Consider the following 21,140-nt stretch of genomic DNA (forward strand, 5'->3'; position numbering starts at 1 on the left):
CTTTACAGCCTGAGTTCAGTGAATCCCACTCACTTTCACTGGTGGCTTATCAATGAGTCCACAGCAAGCTTATCTTTAACCCAAACACCAGATGGCAGCATCTCATTTCATATCAGTCCCAAGGCTCAATCCCTCTGATCATCATGTAACCTTGTATTTAAACATTAGCTTCTTCAAATGACTCCCATATTTCATTATTAGAATGCTAGCTGAAAGCAACTAATAACATATTTCATTATTAGACTGCTAGCTGAAAGCAACTAATAACATATTTCATTATTAGACTGCTAGCTGAAAGCAACTAATAACACATTTCATTATTAGAATGCTAGCTGAAAGCAACTAATAACATATTTCATTATTAGACTGCTAGCTGAAAGCAACTAATAACATATTTCATTATTAGACTGCTAGCTGAAAGCAACTAATAACATATTTCATTATTAGACTGCTAGCTGAAAGCAACTAATAACACATTTCCATTCATCTACTGTCGACACGCATTACATTTGACCTCAACTGATAGACCACGAGGACCATGAATCTTTCCACTTGTCTTCATCACTGTCTTTGTTACTTTCACTAGTCTCCATGTACACTACCATTCAAACGTCTGGGGTCACTTAGAAATCTCCTTGTTTTTTAAAGAAAAGCAAAAAAAATTGTCCATTAAAATAACCACAAATTTATCAGAAATACAGTGTAGACATTGTTAATGTTTTAAATGACTATTGTAGCTGGAAACAGCTGATTTGTTTATGGAATATCTGCATAGGTGTACAGAGGCCCATTATCAGCAACCATCACTCCTCTGTTTCCCGATGGCACGTTGTGTTACCTAATCCAAGTCTATTATTTTAAAAGGCTAATTGGTCATTAGAAAACCCTTTTGTAATGATGTTAGCACAGCTGAAAACTGTTGATCTGATTAAAGAAGCAATAAAACTGGCCTTCTTTAGACTAGTTGAGTATCTGGAGCATCAGCATTTGTGGGTTTGATTACAGGCTAAAAATGGCCAGAAACAAAGAACTTTAATCTGAAACTCGCCAGTCTATTCTTGTTCTGAGACATGAAGGTGATTCAATGCGAGAAATTGCCAAGAAACTGTACAATGCTGTGTACTACTCCCTTCGCAGAACAGCGCAAACTGGCTCTAACCAGAATAGAAAGAGGAATGGGAGGCCCCGGTGCACAACTGAGCAAGACGACAAGTACATTAGTGTCTAGTTTGAGAAACAGATGCCTCACAAGTCATCAACTGGCAGCTTTGTTAAATAGTGCCTGCAAAACACCAGTCTCAACGTCAACAGTGAAGAGGCGACTCTGGTATGCTGAACTTCTAGGCAGAGTTCCTCTGTCCAGTCTCAACGTCAACAGTGAAGAGGCGACTCTGGGATGCTGAACTTCTAGGCAGAGTTCCTCTGTCCAGTCTCAACGTCAATAGTCTTCTTAGACCCGTATTATCTAATAGTCTTCTTAGACCCGTATTATCTAATAGTCTTCTTAGACCCGTATTATCTAACAGTCTTCTTAGACCCGTATTATCTAATAGTCTTCTTAGACCCGTATTATCTAATAGTCTTCTTAGACCCGTATTATCTAATAGTCTTCTTAGACCCGTATTATCTAATAGTCTTCTTAGACCCGTATTATCTAATAGTCTTCTTAGACCCGTATTATCTAATAGTCTTCTTAGACCCGTATTATCTAATAGTCTTCTTAGACCCGTATTATCTAATAGTCTTCTTAGACCCGTATTATCTAATAGTCTTCTTAGACCCGTATTATCTAATAGTCTTCTTAGACCCGTATTATCTAATAGTCTTCTTAGACCCGTATTATCTAATAGTCTTCTTAGACCCGTATTGTCTAATAGTCTTCTTAGACCCGTATTATCTAATAGTCTTCTTAGACTCGTATTATCTAATAGTCTTCTTAGACCCGTATAATCTAATAGTCTTCTTAGACCCGTATTATCTAATAGTCTTCTTAGACCCGTATTATCTAATAGTCTTCTTAGACCCGTATTATCTAACAGTCTTCTTAGACCCGTATTATCTAATAGTCTTCTTAGACCCGTATTATCTAATAGTCTTCTTAGACCCGTATTATCTAATAGTCTTCTTAGACCCGTATTATCTAATAGTCTTCTTAGACCCGTATTATCTAATTGTCGTCTTAGACCCGTATTATCTAATAGTCTTCTTAGACCCGTATAATGACATCACGTCTCTAATAACCCATTATACACACATACAACTTGGTAACCCTTGTGTTTGCAAACTGATTATCTATACAGTATTATAATACTGTAGGCTATCCAATTGCTGCTTCCAGGCTATCCACTTCCTGCTTACAGGCTATCCACTTCCTACCTGCAGGCTATCCACTTCCTACCTGCAGTATTCAAATGTAGGCTATCCAATTCCTGCTAATATTCTGGTCCAACAGTATATTTCAGGTGATTATAGGTAAACCAATCCCTCCTAATATACTGGTCCAACAGTATATTTCAGGTGATTATAGGTAAACCAATCCCTCCTAATATACTGGTCCAACAGTATATTTCAGGTGATTATATTTAAACCAATCCCTCCTAATATACTGGTCCAACAGTATATTTCAGGTGATTATAGGTAAACCAATCCCTCCTAATATACTGGTCCAACAGTATATTTCAGGTGATTATAGGTAAACCAATCCCTCCTAATATACTGGTCCAACAGTATATTTCAGGTGATTATAGGTAAACCAATCCCTCCTAATATACTGGTCCAACAGTATATTTCAGGTGATTATAGGTAAACCAATCCCTCCTAATATACTGGTCCAACAGTATATTTCAGGTGATTATAGGTAAACCAATCCCTCCTAATATACTGGTCCAACAGTATATTTCAGGTGATTATAGGTAAACCAATCCCTCCTAATATACTGGTCCAACAGTATATTTCAGGTGATTATAGGTAAACCAATCCCTCCTAATATACTGGTCCAACAGTATATTTCAGGTGATTATAGGTAAACCAATCCCTCCTAATATACTGGTCCAACAGTATATTTCAGGTGATTATAGGTAAACCAATCCCTCCTAATATACTGGTCCAACAGTATATTTCAGGTGATTATAGGTAAACCAATCCCTCCTAATATACTGGTCCAACAGTATATTTCAGGTGATTATAGGTAAACCAATCCCTCCTAATATACTGGTCCAACAGTATATTTCAGGTGATTATAGGTAAACCAATCCCTCCTAATATACTGGTCCAACAGTATATTTCAGGTGATTATAGGTAAACCAATCCCTCCTAATATACTGGTCCAACAGTATATTTCAGGTGATTATAGGTAAACCAATACCTCCTAATAGAATAGAAATAGGAACACAGGAACACAGGGAAGAACCCCCTGAGTAAATGGTTCCATGGCCCTTATATAGTGGGAGGTGATAATACCATCAGATTGTTACAGTTATTTATACCAGCAACAGTTCCAGAACACAATGGCCTTGTGTTTAAGGTACAGACACACCAGGACTCTATGAAAGGCATCACAGTCCAACACAGAACATGTCCCTTGAGAAGTTACAACAGTTCAACACAAATTCTGCCACCACACTAGTTTTCACTCACATGTGAGGGGCTGATGCTCATTGGCTAAGACTCAATTTGCTAGGGGGGGGTGAAATGTAGGGAAACAGTAATTCTGCTCATAGATTCTATATGTTTGAACAACACATTGATACATCAAGCACAAAGTGGGAGGTTTAAAATATACTTTCTTAGTCGCCAAAGTAACAGAGCTTGTCTTTAATGTTTATAACCCTTAAACTTGTTTAATTATAACCATTATAACCCTTATTATAACCATTATAACCCTTATTATAACCATTTTAACCATGGCTTATAACACTTATTACTTACCCCTTATAACCATTATTACTTAACACTTATAACCCTTATAACTTAGGGAATGTGTACTCAATAGTTGTGGGAATTACCACTGGACAAAACTCATAATTTTTCATCACAGTCACAATCACATCCATCCTCCTCATCACATTCCTTTAACTCATCCCCTGTTCTTCTCGCCATCTTCATGCTCCTCTCTCTGCTCCCTTTCCCGCTCCTCTTTTGCCCCGCCCCACCCTCTAATACTCTCTCTCTGTTCCTCCCTGTCTCATCCTGTTCTACACTTTGAATAGCTTTTCTTGGGCAATAATATGGGAATACCTTGAAGTCCTTGTAGAAATTCGTCAATTCTTTTTCTAGTTCTCCCAAGGTATTCGAATTCACTGTTTCCCCCTTTACGTTCTTCCCCCAGTATGCTCCGGCCACCCACTGTCCCAGTTTGTTTTTACAGCAGTAGGCTGTCCACAGGAGATCCGGGATGTTCACTCGTTTGTTCAGTTTGTTGTTGCTGGGCACTGCTCCAGTCACCACATAGGCTTTAATCTGGTCTTCAGCTTCCTTACAGTTCTTCACAAGATATTCTCTGACTTTGCACTCAATTTGACTCCATCTGCCTCGGTTGAAGCCTCTTTCCTGTGGAACGGCGTTTGTCAGGGTGAAAGTGGACCTCATGGTATCATCATCAGCATACGAACATGGGAATAGGTGGCCTCTGTCCAGATGCATGCCCTTTATCTTTACCTTGTAGTCTGCGTTCGTAGCCTGGTGCTCGACTCTTAGACGTCTACCTGCCACCATCATGTCACGTGTGTAATGTTTATCTTCAAGCTGCAGAAACATCAGTCCGACATCAAACTATTATAAAAATTCATACATTTAAAAAAAATCACTATTTCACAATCCAGACTTAAGCTGAAAGTGGTTGCAACAAAGATACATATATACATGATATATACCAGTAATCAAATACACATGTTGAATTAATAGAGATTAGAACTACCTGAGGCTCCATCATCCAGGACTGACTAGGTAACACAACTGTCTGTGATATATACCAGTAAACAAATACACATGTTATGTTATATGACAAACATTAGTCCTACCTGGGGCTCTATCATCCAGGACTGACTAGGTAACATAACTGTCTGTGATATATACCAGTAAACAAATACACATGTTATGTTATATGACAAACATTAGTCCTACCTGGGGCTCTCTCATCCAGGGTTCATCTGGTCTGCGGTCTGTAGGAGGACCAGTGAAGGTGTAGGCTGAGAACACAGGGATCCTGTAGGTCGTGTCGTAGAGAGTTGCAAACCTGTAGAAGTTGTTGAACTTCTGGCAGATCGGCTTGTAGCGGCCCTCGTTCTTGAATATCCCATCGTACAAAATACCTGGGAGATTTGGAGTTGTCCCCTCCAGGAAGAACTTCTCACAGTCTGGAACATCACTGAACTTCTCCACTACATGAGAGAGAGCAGGAGGAAGGAGAGAGAGAAGGAGGAGAGTAGAGAGATGATTCAATACCCCCATCATCACCTGAAGACTGTACACCACAGAGACCAGCTGGTAGACTGGAGACTGCTGATCTGAGTCAGGACAAGCTGATTTAAATAGTTATTACAGAGACCAGTTGGTAGACTGGAGAGACTGTTGAGCTGAGTCAGGACAGACTGATTTAAATAGGTTTTCAGAGACTCCTCCTTCATGTGTCAAGACAGAAAGGGTTGATTTGCATAAACTCCTCTGTTTCCATGGACACTGCTGTAACAAATAACATGTGACTCACCTACTGTAGTTTCTAACACGTATGGAACCAGAACTTAATCACACAAGACTATAGTTCTGGGTTAATGAGATTAGACTGCTCTAAATAGTGACTGCATCCACACTTTGGTTCTGGTAGAAAAACGTTTTAGGATAAAAACATGACTTTACTCAGCATAGAGTCTGTCAGAAGATACACATCCCACTATTACAACAGTGGGACTGTTCTGGAATTACGGTTGCTGAGTTCACATTCATTAATATCCCACAAGGCTTAGCGCCTCTGACTCAACAAATAAAAGAAGTAAACTTGCATTTCCCTTGACCAGCAAGTCAACTTATTTAGTATGATGTCTCAAAGGCCTCACATACATTACAGATATGATTACAACTGAATGAAACGGAGAAAGATGTGTCCAACTGAATGAAACGGAGGAAGATGTGTCCAACTGAATGAAACGGAGGAAGATGTGTCCAACTGAATGAAACGGAGGAAGATGTGTCCAACTGAACGAAACGGAGGAAGATGTGTCCAACTGAATGAAACGGAGGAAGATGTGTCCAACTGAATGAAACGGAGGAAGATGTGTCCAACTGAATGAAACGGAGGAAGATGTGTCCAACTGAATGAAATGGAGGAAGATGTGTCCAACTGAATGAAACGGAGGAAGATGTGTCCAACTTTGAATGAAACGGAGGAAGATGTGTCCAACTGAATGAAACGGAGGAAGATGTGTCCAACTTTGAATGAAACGGAGGAAGATGTATCCAACTGAATGAAACGGAGGAAGATGTGTCCAACTGAATGAAACGGAGGAAGATGTGTCCAACTGAATGAAACGGAGGAAGATGTGTCCAACTGAATGAAACGGAGGAAGATGTGTCCAACTGAATGAAACGGAGGAAAATGTGTCCAACTGAATGAAACGGAGGAAGATGTGTCCAACTGAATGAAACGGAGGAAGATGTGTCCAACTGAATGAAACGGAGGAAGATGTGTCCAACTGAATGAAACGGAGGAAAATGTGTCCAACTGAATGAAACGGAGGAAGATGTATCCAACTGAATGAAACGGAGGAAGATGTGTCCAACTGAATGAAACGGAGGAAGATGTGTCCAACTGAATGAAACGAAGGAAGATGAGTCCAACTGAATGAAACGGAGGAAGATGAGTCCAACTGAATGAAACGGAGGAAAATGTGTCCAACTGAATGAAACGGAGGAAGATGTGTCCAACTGAATGAAACGGAGGAAGATGTGTCCAACTGAATGAAACGGAGGAAGATGTGTCCAACTGAATGAAACGGAGGAAGATGTGTCCAACTGAATGAAACGGAGGAAGATGTGTCCAACTGAATGAAACGGGGGAAGATGTGTCCAACTGAATGAAACGGAGGAAGATGTTAACAACTAAATGAAACGGAGGAAGATGTTAACAACTAAATGAAACGGAGGAAGATGTTTACATCTAAATGAAACGGAGGAAGATGTTTACATCTAAATGAAACGGAGGAAGATGTGTCCAACTGAATGAAACGGAGGAAAATGTTTACATCTAAATGAAACGGAGGAAGATGTGTCCAACTAAATGAAACGGAGGAAGATGTGTCCAACTGAATGAAACGGAGGAAGATGTTTACATCTAAATGAAACGGAGGAAGATGTGTCCAACTAAATGAAACGGAGGAAGATGTGTCCAACTAAATGAAACGGAGGAAGATGTGTCCAACTAAATGAAACGGAGGAAGATGTGTCCAACTGAATGAAACGGAGGAAGATGTGTCCAACTGAATGAAACGAAGGAAGATGAGTCCAACTGAATGAAACGGGGGAAGATGAGTCCAACTGAATGAAACGGAGGAAAATGTGTCCAACTGAATGAAACGGAGGAAGATGTATCCAACTGAATGAAACGGAGGAAGATGTGTCCAACTGAATGAAACGGAGGAAGATGTGTCCAACTGAATGAAACGGAGGAAGATGTGTCCAACTGAATGAAACGGAGGAAGATGTGTCCAACTGAATGAAACGGGGGAAGATGTGTCCAACTGAATGAAACGGAGGAAGATGTTAACAACTAAATGAAACGGAGGAAGATGTTAACAACTAAATGAAACGGAGGAAGATGTTTACATCTAAATGAAACGGAGGAAGATGTTTACATCTAAATGAAACGGAGGAAGATGTGTCCAACTGAATGAAACGGAGGAAAATGTTTACATCTAAATGAAACGGAGGAAGATGTGTCCAACTAAATGAAACGGAGGAAGATGTGTCCAACTGAATGAAACGGAGGAAGATGTTTACATCTAAATGAAACGGAGGAAGATGTGTCCAACTAAATGAAACGGAGGAAGATGTGTCCAACTAAATGAAACGGAGGAAGATGTGTCCAACTGAATGAAACGGAGGAAGATGTGTCCAACTTTATGAAACGGAGGAAGATGTGTCCAACTTTATGAAACGGAGGAAGATGTGTCCAACTGAATGAAACGGAGGAAGATGTGTCCAACTGAATGAAACGGAGGAAGATGTGTCCAACTGAATGAAACGGAGGAAGATGTGTCCAACTGAATGACATGAAGGAAGATGTGTCCAACTTGATGTATTCTTTGGTCTGACCACTGCTGAGTTTATTTCCAGTAACTGAAGTAGTTCACAGTAAGAGTTGACACAAGGCTGTGTATGTAGTGTTAGAAAATGTGGTTCCTAACAACACTGTGGTCAGAGCAGCACTGGACTGGTTAACACCTCAGACTCAGCAGCTGTAGATTCTTCAGTTGAGGCCTTTTCTCAGTAAGAGTAGAGGAGACTGGGGAACAGACTAACACTTTTAGACTTTAGTTTATTATGAAAATATTATTTCAGTTAAATTAATCATATTTTTATACAAACAACATATCTCAGCTACCATTACACACTAAGTATGTTCCTAGGACATACCAGTCATTTACAATTCAACCAAGTGGAAAGGAATTAAATGTTACAATTGACCTAGTAGACGAATGTTCCACAGGTTAATACTTTAAAAAAGGAGAGGCGGCAAGTAAATTTACATTAGGGCCTCTAACACCTTTTTAAACAAAACCTCTTGGTCATGTAGAGACACTAACCAACCATTATCACATTGAATAAGAGCTTTCTACCTGGTTTCTAATTGGACTTATTTATCTGTTACAACTGACCCTGTGTTACTTTGTTCCCCAGTCTACCTTACCTTCATGGAAAATATTTAAAATGACTGCTTCACTTAAGACAAACAAAATGTTACTTCAATCACCATAAAAATATTAAACAGCTGAAGCAGGTCACACTATTTTACTTCATGTAAAATTACCTTTGTAGTTGTGATTTAAAGATGTGGACGTTTATTTGCTAACTGTTTACATAAAGTGTTGCCTTTAATGTTGGCTTGTATGACGTATGATATACTATCAATCAATTTCTTATTTCATGAAACTACAGGAATCCTTTGTTTCAGGGAAACATTATATTTGTTCAACATGCGTGTGGGGAGGAGTTCCCCTTTCTGTCCAATGAGGTCATTTCTGGACAATATTTCAGCAAGTAAAATGATGGTTCTACTTTAGAATGTGGAACACACAGCCAATAGGGAGGTTTGATTGTTACACATGATAAATAGTCACACCTGTTCCACATACAGAGGAGTTTATCCAACCCTCCTTGTCCAGTCATGACCACTAATTATACCAGACAGGACTCATCTTCATAGAGAGGAGTTTATCCAACCCTCCTTGTCCAGTCTTGACCTCTAATTATACCAGACAGGACTAACTCTAGGCCAGTTCCTCTGTTTACTTCAGACACATCTTCTTACACATATCATCACAGAAAAGTTAATCAGTTAGATAATGTTTACCCAGTGGCATCCTGAGACATTGATAGATCATGAGAGAAGAAAATATTAAATGACCATTTCTAAGCTGCTCATTTGTTATGTAAAAACTCACCCTAGCACATTCTGAGGCAGGCCTTGGAGACAGGAAGGACATCACCCTCTTCTGGTCTTCACCCCACCAGGGAAAGGAAAGTGATGAACTGTGAGCTCTGTAGGAGGCTCCTGGTAAACAGCATCCGGTCAATCCACTGCTGCTTCTTGTTGAGAGATGCCCGCCGGCTCTCTGGAATCACCAGCTCCATTTAAGGGAGAGAGAGAGAGAGGCAGGAAGGACATCACCCTCTTCTGGTCTTCACCCCACTGGGGCAAGTTCAGAAGACTGGGGTGGATACAAGGGGGCCTGGGGTAGATCACCAGGGACAGGGGCCGAATGTGAGGCAGGAGGGAGAGCTGGAGGTACCTGTATGTCCAAGGGTTCATACCTAATACATACAGAGAATACATAAGTAACAGATACAGTACTAAGCATTCTCAGCACCATGAAAGCAGATCTACAGCATGAAAGGTAAGTGACAGATACTAGATTTAGTTGTGTAACTAAAGGACAAAGAATGCATAGGCCTTTATGACAGATACAGGAAGGAGTGTCATAATGGAAGGGGTTTCATCTGTAAAAAGTCCACACTGCATTTATGGAAATGTGTGTAGCATTCAATACATGGACAAATAGTAAGATTAACACAATGCATATCTTTCATTATTGTAAAGTATTCATGCTTGCAGAATGCCAAGGGAATTGAGTATCTCCCGGGTGGTGCAGTGGTCTAGGGCACTGCATCGCAGTGCTAGCTGCGCCACCAGAGTCTCTGGGTTCGCGCCCAGGCTCTGTCGCAGCCGGCAGCAACCGGGAGATCCGTGGGGCAACGCACAATTGGCATAGCGTCGTCCGGGTTAGGGAGGGTTTGGCCGGTAGGGAGGGTTTGGCCGATAGGGATATCCTTGTCTCAGTATGTAAAAAATGTAATAAAATGTATGTATAAAATGTATGCACTGTAAGTCGCTCTGGATAAGAGCGTCTACTAAAAATGTAAAATGTATAAAAAATGAGTAGCCTACCTAACATTGCAATACATTGCAGAACCATATTCATGTGTAGATTGAAATGCAAGGCAAATATCCCGATTATCACCCCATTAAACTAGATAACATAATACATGTATTAGCTAATCCATGACTGATACATGTTGAATAAAACTGTTATACACTGGAACCGAAAATAAACTACTGTACAGTAGCATGCTAAAGTTACTGAACTGTAGCCTGCATCACGTAAACACTATTTCACAACTTCACAGAAGTCTTACACCATACAACAAAGCACTAATTTAAGCGATAGTATGCATTAAAATAGCTACGATTGTAAAAATAGTATTGAAAATGCAGACAAGTGGCCGCTGATTGTACCGGTAGTTACCGATACCAAACCAATGCTACGGGTATCATAGGTAGATGACTGCAGAGATAGAACTGTATAATGTTTTCAATTCGCTTTTCCATTCTTCTTACAACTTCACAGATGTAGCAATAAAATGACAATCAATTTCATCAAACCTTATTAAAGATACTTCCTCTGTAACTCTCCTTGTGATTTAAATAATGATCCGATGAAGGGAAAGTGTCTTCTTCTTCGATGGAGTTTAACGGCGGTTGACATCCAATGTTAAGGTGCATTACCGCCACCAGCTGGACGAGGTATTAAATAAGAAACGTAAACAAAATATTCCCGATAAGAGGTAAAACGATATCATACAAAATAAAACACGTCAACTAAAAAAAACATCGTACGTCTTCAATCACAGTCCAGTCCAAAATACATCCCTACACCGGCTCAGGGGCCTGTGATGGGGCTACATTCACCGACAGGATTTCTTGCACCGAGGAAATCAGGAAGACCCCCAAAAACGTTCAGCTGCATTCACAATGATTCCAATGTTCTTAGACTTCTTCTCTGCTTGTGTTGTACAGTTTATAACTATTGTAATAAATTATACAAAGTCCACCATTTTAACATGTAGCATTTTACTATCCCTCGGTTGATGAAAAACCTTCACTGGTCCTGGAGGCTCTACTACCATTGTTCTTCCCTGCCATTCTTTCCTTCCCATTTTCACTCCTTACCCTTGACACCTCATTCTCCTTCAGCCTATCAGGGCACTCCAAGAGCCACATGTTCACCTCCACAGTTGCAGCATTTCCCTTCATCTGGCGTACGATATTCTTCCCTTCTGCACACACTTGACACATGACCAAATCTTTTACATTTATGACACTGAAGGAGCTTGTGCATTAAAGCTCTTACCGGGTAAATCATGAATCCTGACTTTATATGAGAAGGGAGAGATTATTTACCGAAGAACAGTAGCATGGATGGAGTGAACTTATTTTCTCTGTCCACCATACAAGTCCATCAACGTGCACCAACCACTCCATCGATGTCTTCAGTTATATCCTCTACATATCCTCTACAGCAGGGGTGTCAGAGTCAAGGCCCGCGGGCCACATCCGGCCCGCGAGAAGGTTTTTTACGGCCCCTGGGATGATCTTGATTTATTATTAGAACCGGCCCGCAGACCGCAGCAAGCCGGCAGCCCGCAGATCTTTTACACGCACCAATACTACATTTCCCACAATGCAACGGTGACGCACCGAGCAGTAGGCTGCTTCATTTCAATATTTATTGGCACAGCAGTCGTCAGCATCACAGTAAAATTAACTTTCAGATACCCATCAAAAATGGCAAAACGGAAGGTGGACACTGAGAACCGGGGGTTTCAAACAAGGTGGGAGTCGGAGTATATGTTCACGGAGGTAGCTGGAAAACCTGTGTGTCTTCTGTGTGGAGAAAGTGTGGCGGTACTGAAAGAGTATAATCTGAGACGACATTATGAAACGAAACACGCGGACAAAAACAAGAATATGGACATGGAACAAAGGCTACAAAAGGCAGAGGAATTAAAACGAGGCCTCAAATCTCGACAGGCTCTGTTCAAAAAAGCCAAATCACAAGGCCAGGCTGCTGTCAAGGCCAGTTTTATTTTGGCAGAAGAGATCGCTAAATCAGCCCGGCCATTTACGGAGGGGGATTTCATCAAAAACTGCATGATTAAAGTTTGTGACGAAGTTTGCCCAGAAAAAAGGCAACTCTTTTTAAATGTGAGTCTGAGCAGAAACACCATTGCCGTAGGTTTTCAGTAGGTTCAATTAGGTTCACTAGACTATATGCGTCATTTAAAAATGTTTCAATGAACATTCGAACAGTCCGGCCCTCGGCTTGTAGCTAAATTTTTTATTTGGCCCTCCGTCCATTTGACTTTGACACCCCTGCTCTACAGTTATATCCTCTACATATCCTCTTCAGTTATATCCTCTACATATCCTCTACATATCCTCTTCAGTTATATCCTCTACATATCCTCTACAGTTATATCCTCTACATATCCTCTACAGTTATATCCTCTACAGTTATATCCTCTACATATCCTCTTCAGTTATATCCTCTACATATCCTCTACAGTTATATCCTCTACATATCCTCTTCAGTTATATCCTCTACATATCCTCTACAGTTATATCCTCTACATATCCTCTTCAGTTATATCCTCTACATATCCTCTACATATCCTCTTCAGTTATATCCTCTACATATTCTCTACAGTTATATCCTCTACATATCCTCTACAGTTATATCCTCTACAGTTATATCCTCTACAGTTATATCCTCTACATATCCTCTTCAGTTATATCCTCTACAGTTATATCCTCTACATATCCTCTTCAGTTATATCCTCTACATATCCTCTACAGTTATATCCTCTACATATCCTCTTCAGTTATATCCTCTACATATCCTCTTCAGTTATATCCTCTACATATCCTCTACAGTTATATCCTCTACATATCCTCTTCAGTTATATCCTCTACATATCCTCTTCAGTTATATCCTCTTCAGTTATATCCTCTACATATCCTCTTCAGTTATATCCTCTACATATCCTCTTCAGTTATATCCTCTACATATCCTCTTCAGTTATATCCTCTACATATCCTCTTCAGTTATATCTTCTTCAGTTATATCCTCTACATATCCTCTACATATCCTCTACATATCCTCTTCAGTTATATCCTCTACATATCCTCTTCAGTTATATCCTCTTCAGTTATATCCTCTACATATCCTCTTCAGTTATATCCTCTACATATCCTCTTCAGTTATATCTTCTTCAGTTATATCCTCTACATATCCTCTTCAGTTATATCCTCAACATATCCTCTTCAGTTATATCCTCTTCAGTTATATCCTCTACATATCCTACATATCCTCTTCAGTTATATCCTCTACATATCCTCTTCAGTTATATCCCCTTCAGTTATATCCTCTAGATATCCTCTTCAGTTATATCCTCTACATATCCTCTACAGTTATATCCTCTACATATCCTCTTCAGTTATATCCTCTATATATCCTCTTCAGTTATATCCTCTACATATCCTCTTCAGTTATATCCTCTACATTTCCTCTACATATCCTCTTCAGTTATATCCTCTACATATCCTCTTCAGTTATATCCTCTACATATCCTACATATCCTCTTCAGTTATATCCTCTACATATCCTCTTCAGTTATATCCTCAACATATCCTCTTCAGTTATATCCTCTTCAGTTATATCCTCTACATATCCTACATATCCTCTTCAGTTATATCCTCTACATATCCTCTTCAGTTATATCCTCTTCAGTTATATCCTCTACATATCCTCTTCAGTTATATCCTCTAGATATCCTCTTCAGTTATATCCTCTACATATCCTCTACAGTTATATCCTCTACATATCCTCTTCAGTTATAGCCTCTATATATCCTCTTCAGTTATATCCTCTACATATCCTCTTCAGTTATATCCTCTACATATCCTCTACATATCCTCTTCAGTTATATCCTCTACATATCCTCTTCAGTTATATCCTCTTCAGTTATATCCTCTACATATCCTACATATCCTCTTCAGTTATATCCTCTACATATCCTCTTCAGTTATATCCTCTTCAGTTATATCCTCTACATATCCTCTTCAGTTATATCCTCTAGATATCCTCTTCAGTTATATCCTCTACATATCCTCTACAGTTATATCCTCTACATATCCTCTTCAGTTATATCCTCTACACATCCTCTTCAGTTATATCCTCAACATATCCTCTTCAGTTATATCCTCTACATATCCTCTTCAGTTATATCCTCTACATATCTTCTACATATCCTCTTCAGTTATATCCTCTACATATCCTCTTCAGTTATATCCTCTTCAGTTATATCCTCTACATTCCTCTTCAGTTATATCCTCTTCAGCTATATCCTCTTCAGTTATATCCTCTACATATCCTCTTCAGTTATAGCCTCTACATATCCTCTTCAGTTATATCCTCTACATATCTTCTACATATCCTCTTCAGTTATATCCTCTACATATCCTCTTCAGTTATATCCTCTTCAGTTATATCCTCTACATTCCTCTTCAGTTATATCCTCTTCAGTTATATCCTCTACATATCCTCTTCAGTTATATCCTCTACATATCCTCTTCAGTTATATCTTCTTCAGTTATATCCTCTACATATCCTCTTCAGTTATATCCTCTACATATCGTCTTCAGTTATATCCTCGACATATCCTCTTCAGTTATATCCTCTACATATCTTCTACATATCCTCTTCAGTTATATCCTCTACATATCCTCTTCAGTTATATCCTCTACATATCTTCTACATATCCTCTTCAGTTATATCCTCTACATATCCTCTTCAGTTATATCCTCTTCAGTTATATCCTCTACATTCCTCTTCAGTTATATCCTCTACATATCCTCTTCAGTTATATCCTCTTCAGTTATATCCTCTACATATCCTCTTCAGTTATATCCTCTACATATCCTCTTCAGTTATATCTTCTTCAGTTATATCCTCTACATATCCTCTTCAGTTATATCCTCTACATATCCTCTTCAGTTATATCCTCTTCAGTTATAACCTCTACATATCCTACATATCCTCTTCAGTTATATCCTCTACATATCCTCTTCAGTTATATCCTCTTCAGTTATATCCTCTACATATCCTCTTCAGTTATATCCTCTAGATATCCTCTTCAGTTATATCCTCTACATATCCTCTACAGTTATATCCTCTACATATCCTCTTCAGTTATATCCTCTATATATCCTCTTCAGTTATATCCTCTACATATCCTCTTCAGTTATATCCTCTACATATCCTCTACATATCCTCTTCAGTTATATCCTCTACATATCCTCTTCAGTTATATCCTCTTCAGTTATATCCTCTACATATCCTACATATCCTCTTCAGTTATATCCTCTACATATTCTCTTCAGTTATATCCTCTTCAGTTATATCCTCTACATATCCTCTTCAGTTATATCCTCTAGATACCCTCTTCAGTTATATCCTCTACATATCCTCTACAGTTATATCCTCTACATATCCTCTTCAGTTATATCCTCTACATATCCTCTTCAGTTATATCCTCAACATATCCTCTTCAGTTATATCCTCTACATATCCTCTTCAATTATATCCTCTACATATCTTCTACATATCCTCTTCAGTTATATCCTCTACATATCCTCTTCAGTTATATCCTCTTCAGTTATATCCTCTACATTCCTCTTCAGTTATATCCTCTTCAGCTATATCCTCTTCAGTTATATCCTCTTCAGTTATATCCTCTTCAGTTAAAGCCTCTACATATCCTCTTCAGTTATATCCTCTACATATCTTCTACATATCCTCTTCAGTTATATCCTCTACATATCCTCTTCAGTTATATCCTCTTCAGTTATATCCTCTACATTCCTCTTCAGTTATATCCTCTACATATCCTCTTCAGTTATATCCTCTTCAGTTATATCCTCTACATATCCTCTTCAGTTATATCCTCTAGATATCCTCTTCAGTTATATCCTCTACATATCCTCTACAGTTATATCCTCTACATATCCTCTTCAGTTATATCCTCTACATATCCTCTTCAGTTATATCCTCAACATATCCTCTTCAGTTATATCCTCTACATATCCTCTTCAGTTATATCCTCTACATATCTTCTACATATCCTCTTCAGTTATATCCTCTACATATCCTCTTCAGTTATATCCTCTTCAGTTATATCCTCTACATTCCTCTTCAGTTATATCCTCTTCAGTTATATCCTCTTCAGTTATATCCTCTACATATCCTCTTCAGTTATATCCTCTACATATCCTCTTCAGTTATATCCTCTACATATCTTCTACATATCCTCTTCAGTTATATCCTCTACATATCCTCTTCAGTTATATCCTCTTCAGTTATATCCTCTACATTCCTCTTCAGTTATATCCTCTTCAGTTATATCCTCTACATATCCTCTTCAGTTATATCCTCTACATATCCTCTTCAGTTATATCTTCTTCAGTTATATCCTCTACATATCCTCTTCAGTTATATCCTCTACATATCGTCTTCAGTTATATCCTCGACATATCCTCTTCAGTTATATCCTCTACATATCTTCTACATATCCTCTTCAGTTATATCCTCTACATATCCTCTTCAGTTATATCCTCTACATATCTTCTACATATCCTCTTCAGTTATATCCTCTACATATCCTCTTCAGTTATATCCTCTTCAGTTATATCCTCTACATTCCTCTTCAGTTATATCCTCTACATATCCTCTTCAGTTATATCCTCTTCAGTTATATCCTCTACATATCCTCTTCAGTTATATCCTCTACATATCCTCTTCAGTTATATCTTCTTCAGTTATATCCTCTACATATCCTCTTCAGTTATATCCTCTACATATCCTCTTCAGTTATATCCTCTTCAGTTATATCCTCTACATATCCTACATATCCTCTTCAGTTATATCCTCTTCAGTTATATCCTCTACATATCCTCTTCAGTTATATCCTCTAGATATCCTCTTCAGTTATATCCTCTACATATCCTCTACAGTTATATCCTCTACATATCCTCTTCAGTTATATCCTCTATATATCCTCTTCAGTTATATCCTCTACATATCCTCTTCAGTTATATCCTCTACATATCCTCTACATATCCTCTTCAGTTATATCCTCTACATATCCTCTTCAGTTATATCCTCTTCAGTTATATCCTCTACATATCCTACATATCCTCTTCAGTTATATCCTCTACATATCCTCTTCAGTTATATCCTCTTCAGTTATATCCTCTACATATCCTCTTCAGTTATATCCTCTAGATATCCTCTTCAGTTATATCCTCTACATATCCTCTACAGTTATATCCTCTACATATCCTCTTCAGTTATATCCTCTACATATCCTCTTCAGTTATATCCTCAACATATCCTCTTCAGTTATATCCTCTACATATCCTCTTCAATTATATCCTCTACATATCTTCTACATATCCTCTTCAGTTATATCTTCTTCAGTTATATCCTCTACATATCCTCTTCAGTTATATCCTCTACATATCCTCTTCAGTTATATCCTCTTCAGTTATATCCTCTACATATCCTACATATCCTCTTCAGTTATATCCTCTTCAGTTATATCCTCTACATATCCTCTTCAGTTATATCCTCTAGATATCCTCTTCAGTTATATCCTCTACATATCCTCTACAGTTATATCCTCTACATATCCTCTTCAGTTATATCCTCTATATATCCTCTTCAGTTATATCCTCTACATATCCTCTTCAGTTATATCCTCTACATATCCTCTACATATCCTCTTCAGTTATATCCTCTACATATCCTCTTCAGTTATATCCTCTTCAGTTATATCCTCTACATATCCTACATATCCTCTTCAGTTATATCCTCTACATATCCTCTTCAGTTATATCCTCTTCAGTTATATCCTCTACATATCCTCTTCAGTTATATCCTCTAGATATCCTCTTCAGTTATATCCTCTACATATCCTCTACAGTTATATCCTCTACATATCCTCTTCAGTTATATCCTCTACATATCCTCTTCAGTTATATCCTCAACATATCCTCTTCAGTTATATCCTCTACATATCCTCTTCAGTTATATCCTCTACATATCTTCTACATATCCTCTTCAGTTATATCCTCTACATATCCTCTTCAGTTATATCCTCTTCAGTTATATCCTCTACATTCCTCTTCAGTTATATCCTCTTCAGCTATATCCTCTTCAGTTATATCCTCTTCAGTTATATCCTCTTCAGTTATATCCTCTACATATCCTCTTCAGTTATATCCTCTACATATCTTCTACATATCCTCTTCAGTTATATCCTCTACATATCCTCTTCAGTTATATCCTCTTCAGTTATATCCTCTACATTCCTCTTCAGTTATATCCTCTACATATCCTCTTCAGTTATATCCTCTTCAGTTATATCCTCTACATATCCTCTTCAGTTATATCCTCTACATATCCTCTTCAGTTATATCCTCTACAGTTATATCCTCTACAGTTATATCCTCTACATATCCTCTTCAGTTATATCCTCTACATATCCTCTTCAGTTATATCCTCTTCAGTTATATCCTCTCAGTTATATCCTCTACATATCCTCTTCAGTTATATCTTCTTCAGTTATATCCTCTACATATCCTCTTCAGTTATATCCTCTCCAGTTATATCCTCTACAGTTATATCCTCTACATATCCTCTTCAGTTATATCCTCTATATATCCTCTTCAGTTATATCCTCTTCAGTTATATCCTCTTCAGTTATATCCTCTACAGTTATATCCTCTACAGTTATATCCTCTACATATCCTCTTCAGTTATATCCTCTACATATCCTCTTCAGTTATATCCTCTTCAGTTATACCCTCTACATATCCTACATATCCTCTTCAGTTATATCCTCTTCAGTTATATCCTCTACATATCCTCTTCAGTTATATCCTCTACATATCCTCTTCAGTTATATCCTCTTCAGTTATATCCTCTACATATCCTCTTCAGTTATATCCTCTTCAGTTATATCCTCTACATATCCTCTTCAGTTATATCCTCTTCAGTTATATCCACTACATATCCTCTTCAGTTATATCCTCTTCAGTTATATCCTCTTCAGTTATATCCTCTACATATCCTCTTCAGTTATATCCTCTTCAGTTATATCCTCTACATATCCGCTTCAGTTATATCCTCTTCAGTTATATCCTCTACATATCCGCTTCAGTTATATCCTCTTCAGTTATATCCTCTTCAGTTATATCCTCTTCAGTTATATCCTCTATATATCCTCTTCAGTTATATCCTATTCAGTTATATCCTCTACGTATCCTCTTCAGTTATATCCTCTACATATCCTCTTCCGTTATATCCTCTACATATCCTCTTCAGTTATATCCTCTACATATCCTCTTCAGTTATATCCTCTTCAGTTATATCCTCTTCAGTTATATCCTCTTCAGTTATATCCTCTACATATCCTCTTCAGTTATATCCTCTTCAGTTATATCCTCTTCAGTTATATCCTCTATATATCCTCTTCAGTTATATCCTCTACATATCCTCTTCAGTTATATCCTCTAGATATCCTCTTCAGTTATATCCTCTACATATCCTCTACAGTTATATCCTCTACATATCCTCTTCAGTTATATCCTCTTCAGTTATATCCTCTTCAGTTATATCCTCTTCAGTTATATCCTCTACCTTTCCTCTTCAGTTATATCCTCTGCCTTTATTTATTGCGCCACCCCAGAAATACCCCCCTTGATAGGAAAACAGGAAACATTCCACTCCGATATCTTTTTGATTCTTAACACACGTTTCTTCTGCTCCGCAGTCACACAAAACATCTAAATGAGACCCCTTCTTTCAGTGGCTTTTTGCTAGTTGAGACCGGCTCGACATCGGGTTGGCCTTGCGCAGGAACAAAAAAGTGCAAAAGATGACACGCAAATTAGTGAAGCGTTTCTTACTACCCTGGGGGTAGTTTGGGCTTTTTTTAACCTAAGAACTGCCTAAATGACGATGTCTAAAGCCATGAAGTGCTTTGAAAGGCTGGTAATGGCTCACATCAACACCATTATCCCAGAAACCCTAGACCCACTCCAATTTGCATACCGCCCCAACAGATCCACAGATGATGCAATCTCTATTGCACTCCACACTTCCCTTTCCCACCTGGACGAAAGGAACACATATGTGAGAATGCTGTTCGTTGACTACAGCTCAGCGTTCAACACCACAGTGCCCTCAGAGCTCATCACTAAGCTACGAACCCTGGGACTAAACACCTCCCCAAAAAACTGGATCCTGGACTTCCTGACGGGCTGCCCCCAGGTGGTAAGGGTAGGTAACAACACATGGGGCGCCTCGGGGGTGCGTGCTCAGTTCCCTCCTGTTCACTCATGACTGAACAGCCAGGCACAACTCCAACACCATCATTAAGGTTGCTGATGACACAACAGCCTGATCACCGACAACGATGAGACAGCCTACAGGGAGGAGGTCAGAGACCTGGCCGGGTGGTGCCAGGAT

The 21,140-nt window shown here is 38.7% G+C and overlaps 1 protein-coding gene across 1 annotated transcript; it reads right to left on the reverse strand.

The window, feature by feature from the left end:
• Positions 1-3,984: 3,984 nt before the first annotated feature.
• On the reverse strand, positions 3,985-4,716 carry LOC120039541. The gene has a single exon (XM_038984952.1). It carries the CDS (start codon positions 4,714-4,716, stop codon positions 4,018-4,020), a length of 699 nt encoding a protein of 232 aa, XP_038840880.1. The 3' UTR covers positions 3,985-4,017.
• Between the last annotated feature and the right edge of the window lie 16,424 nt (positions 4,717-21,140).

The sequence above is a fragment of the Salvelinus namaycush genome, unplaced genomic scaffold (assembly GCF_016432855.1).
Source record: "Salvelinus namaycush isolate Seneca unplaced genomic scaffold, SaNama_1.0 Scaffold279, whole genome shotgun sequence".
NCBI classification, from domain to species: Eukaryota; Metazoa; Chordata; class Actinopteri; order Salmoniformes; family Salmonidae; genus Salvelinus; species Salvelinus namaycush.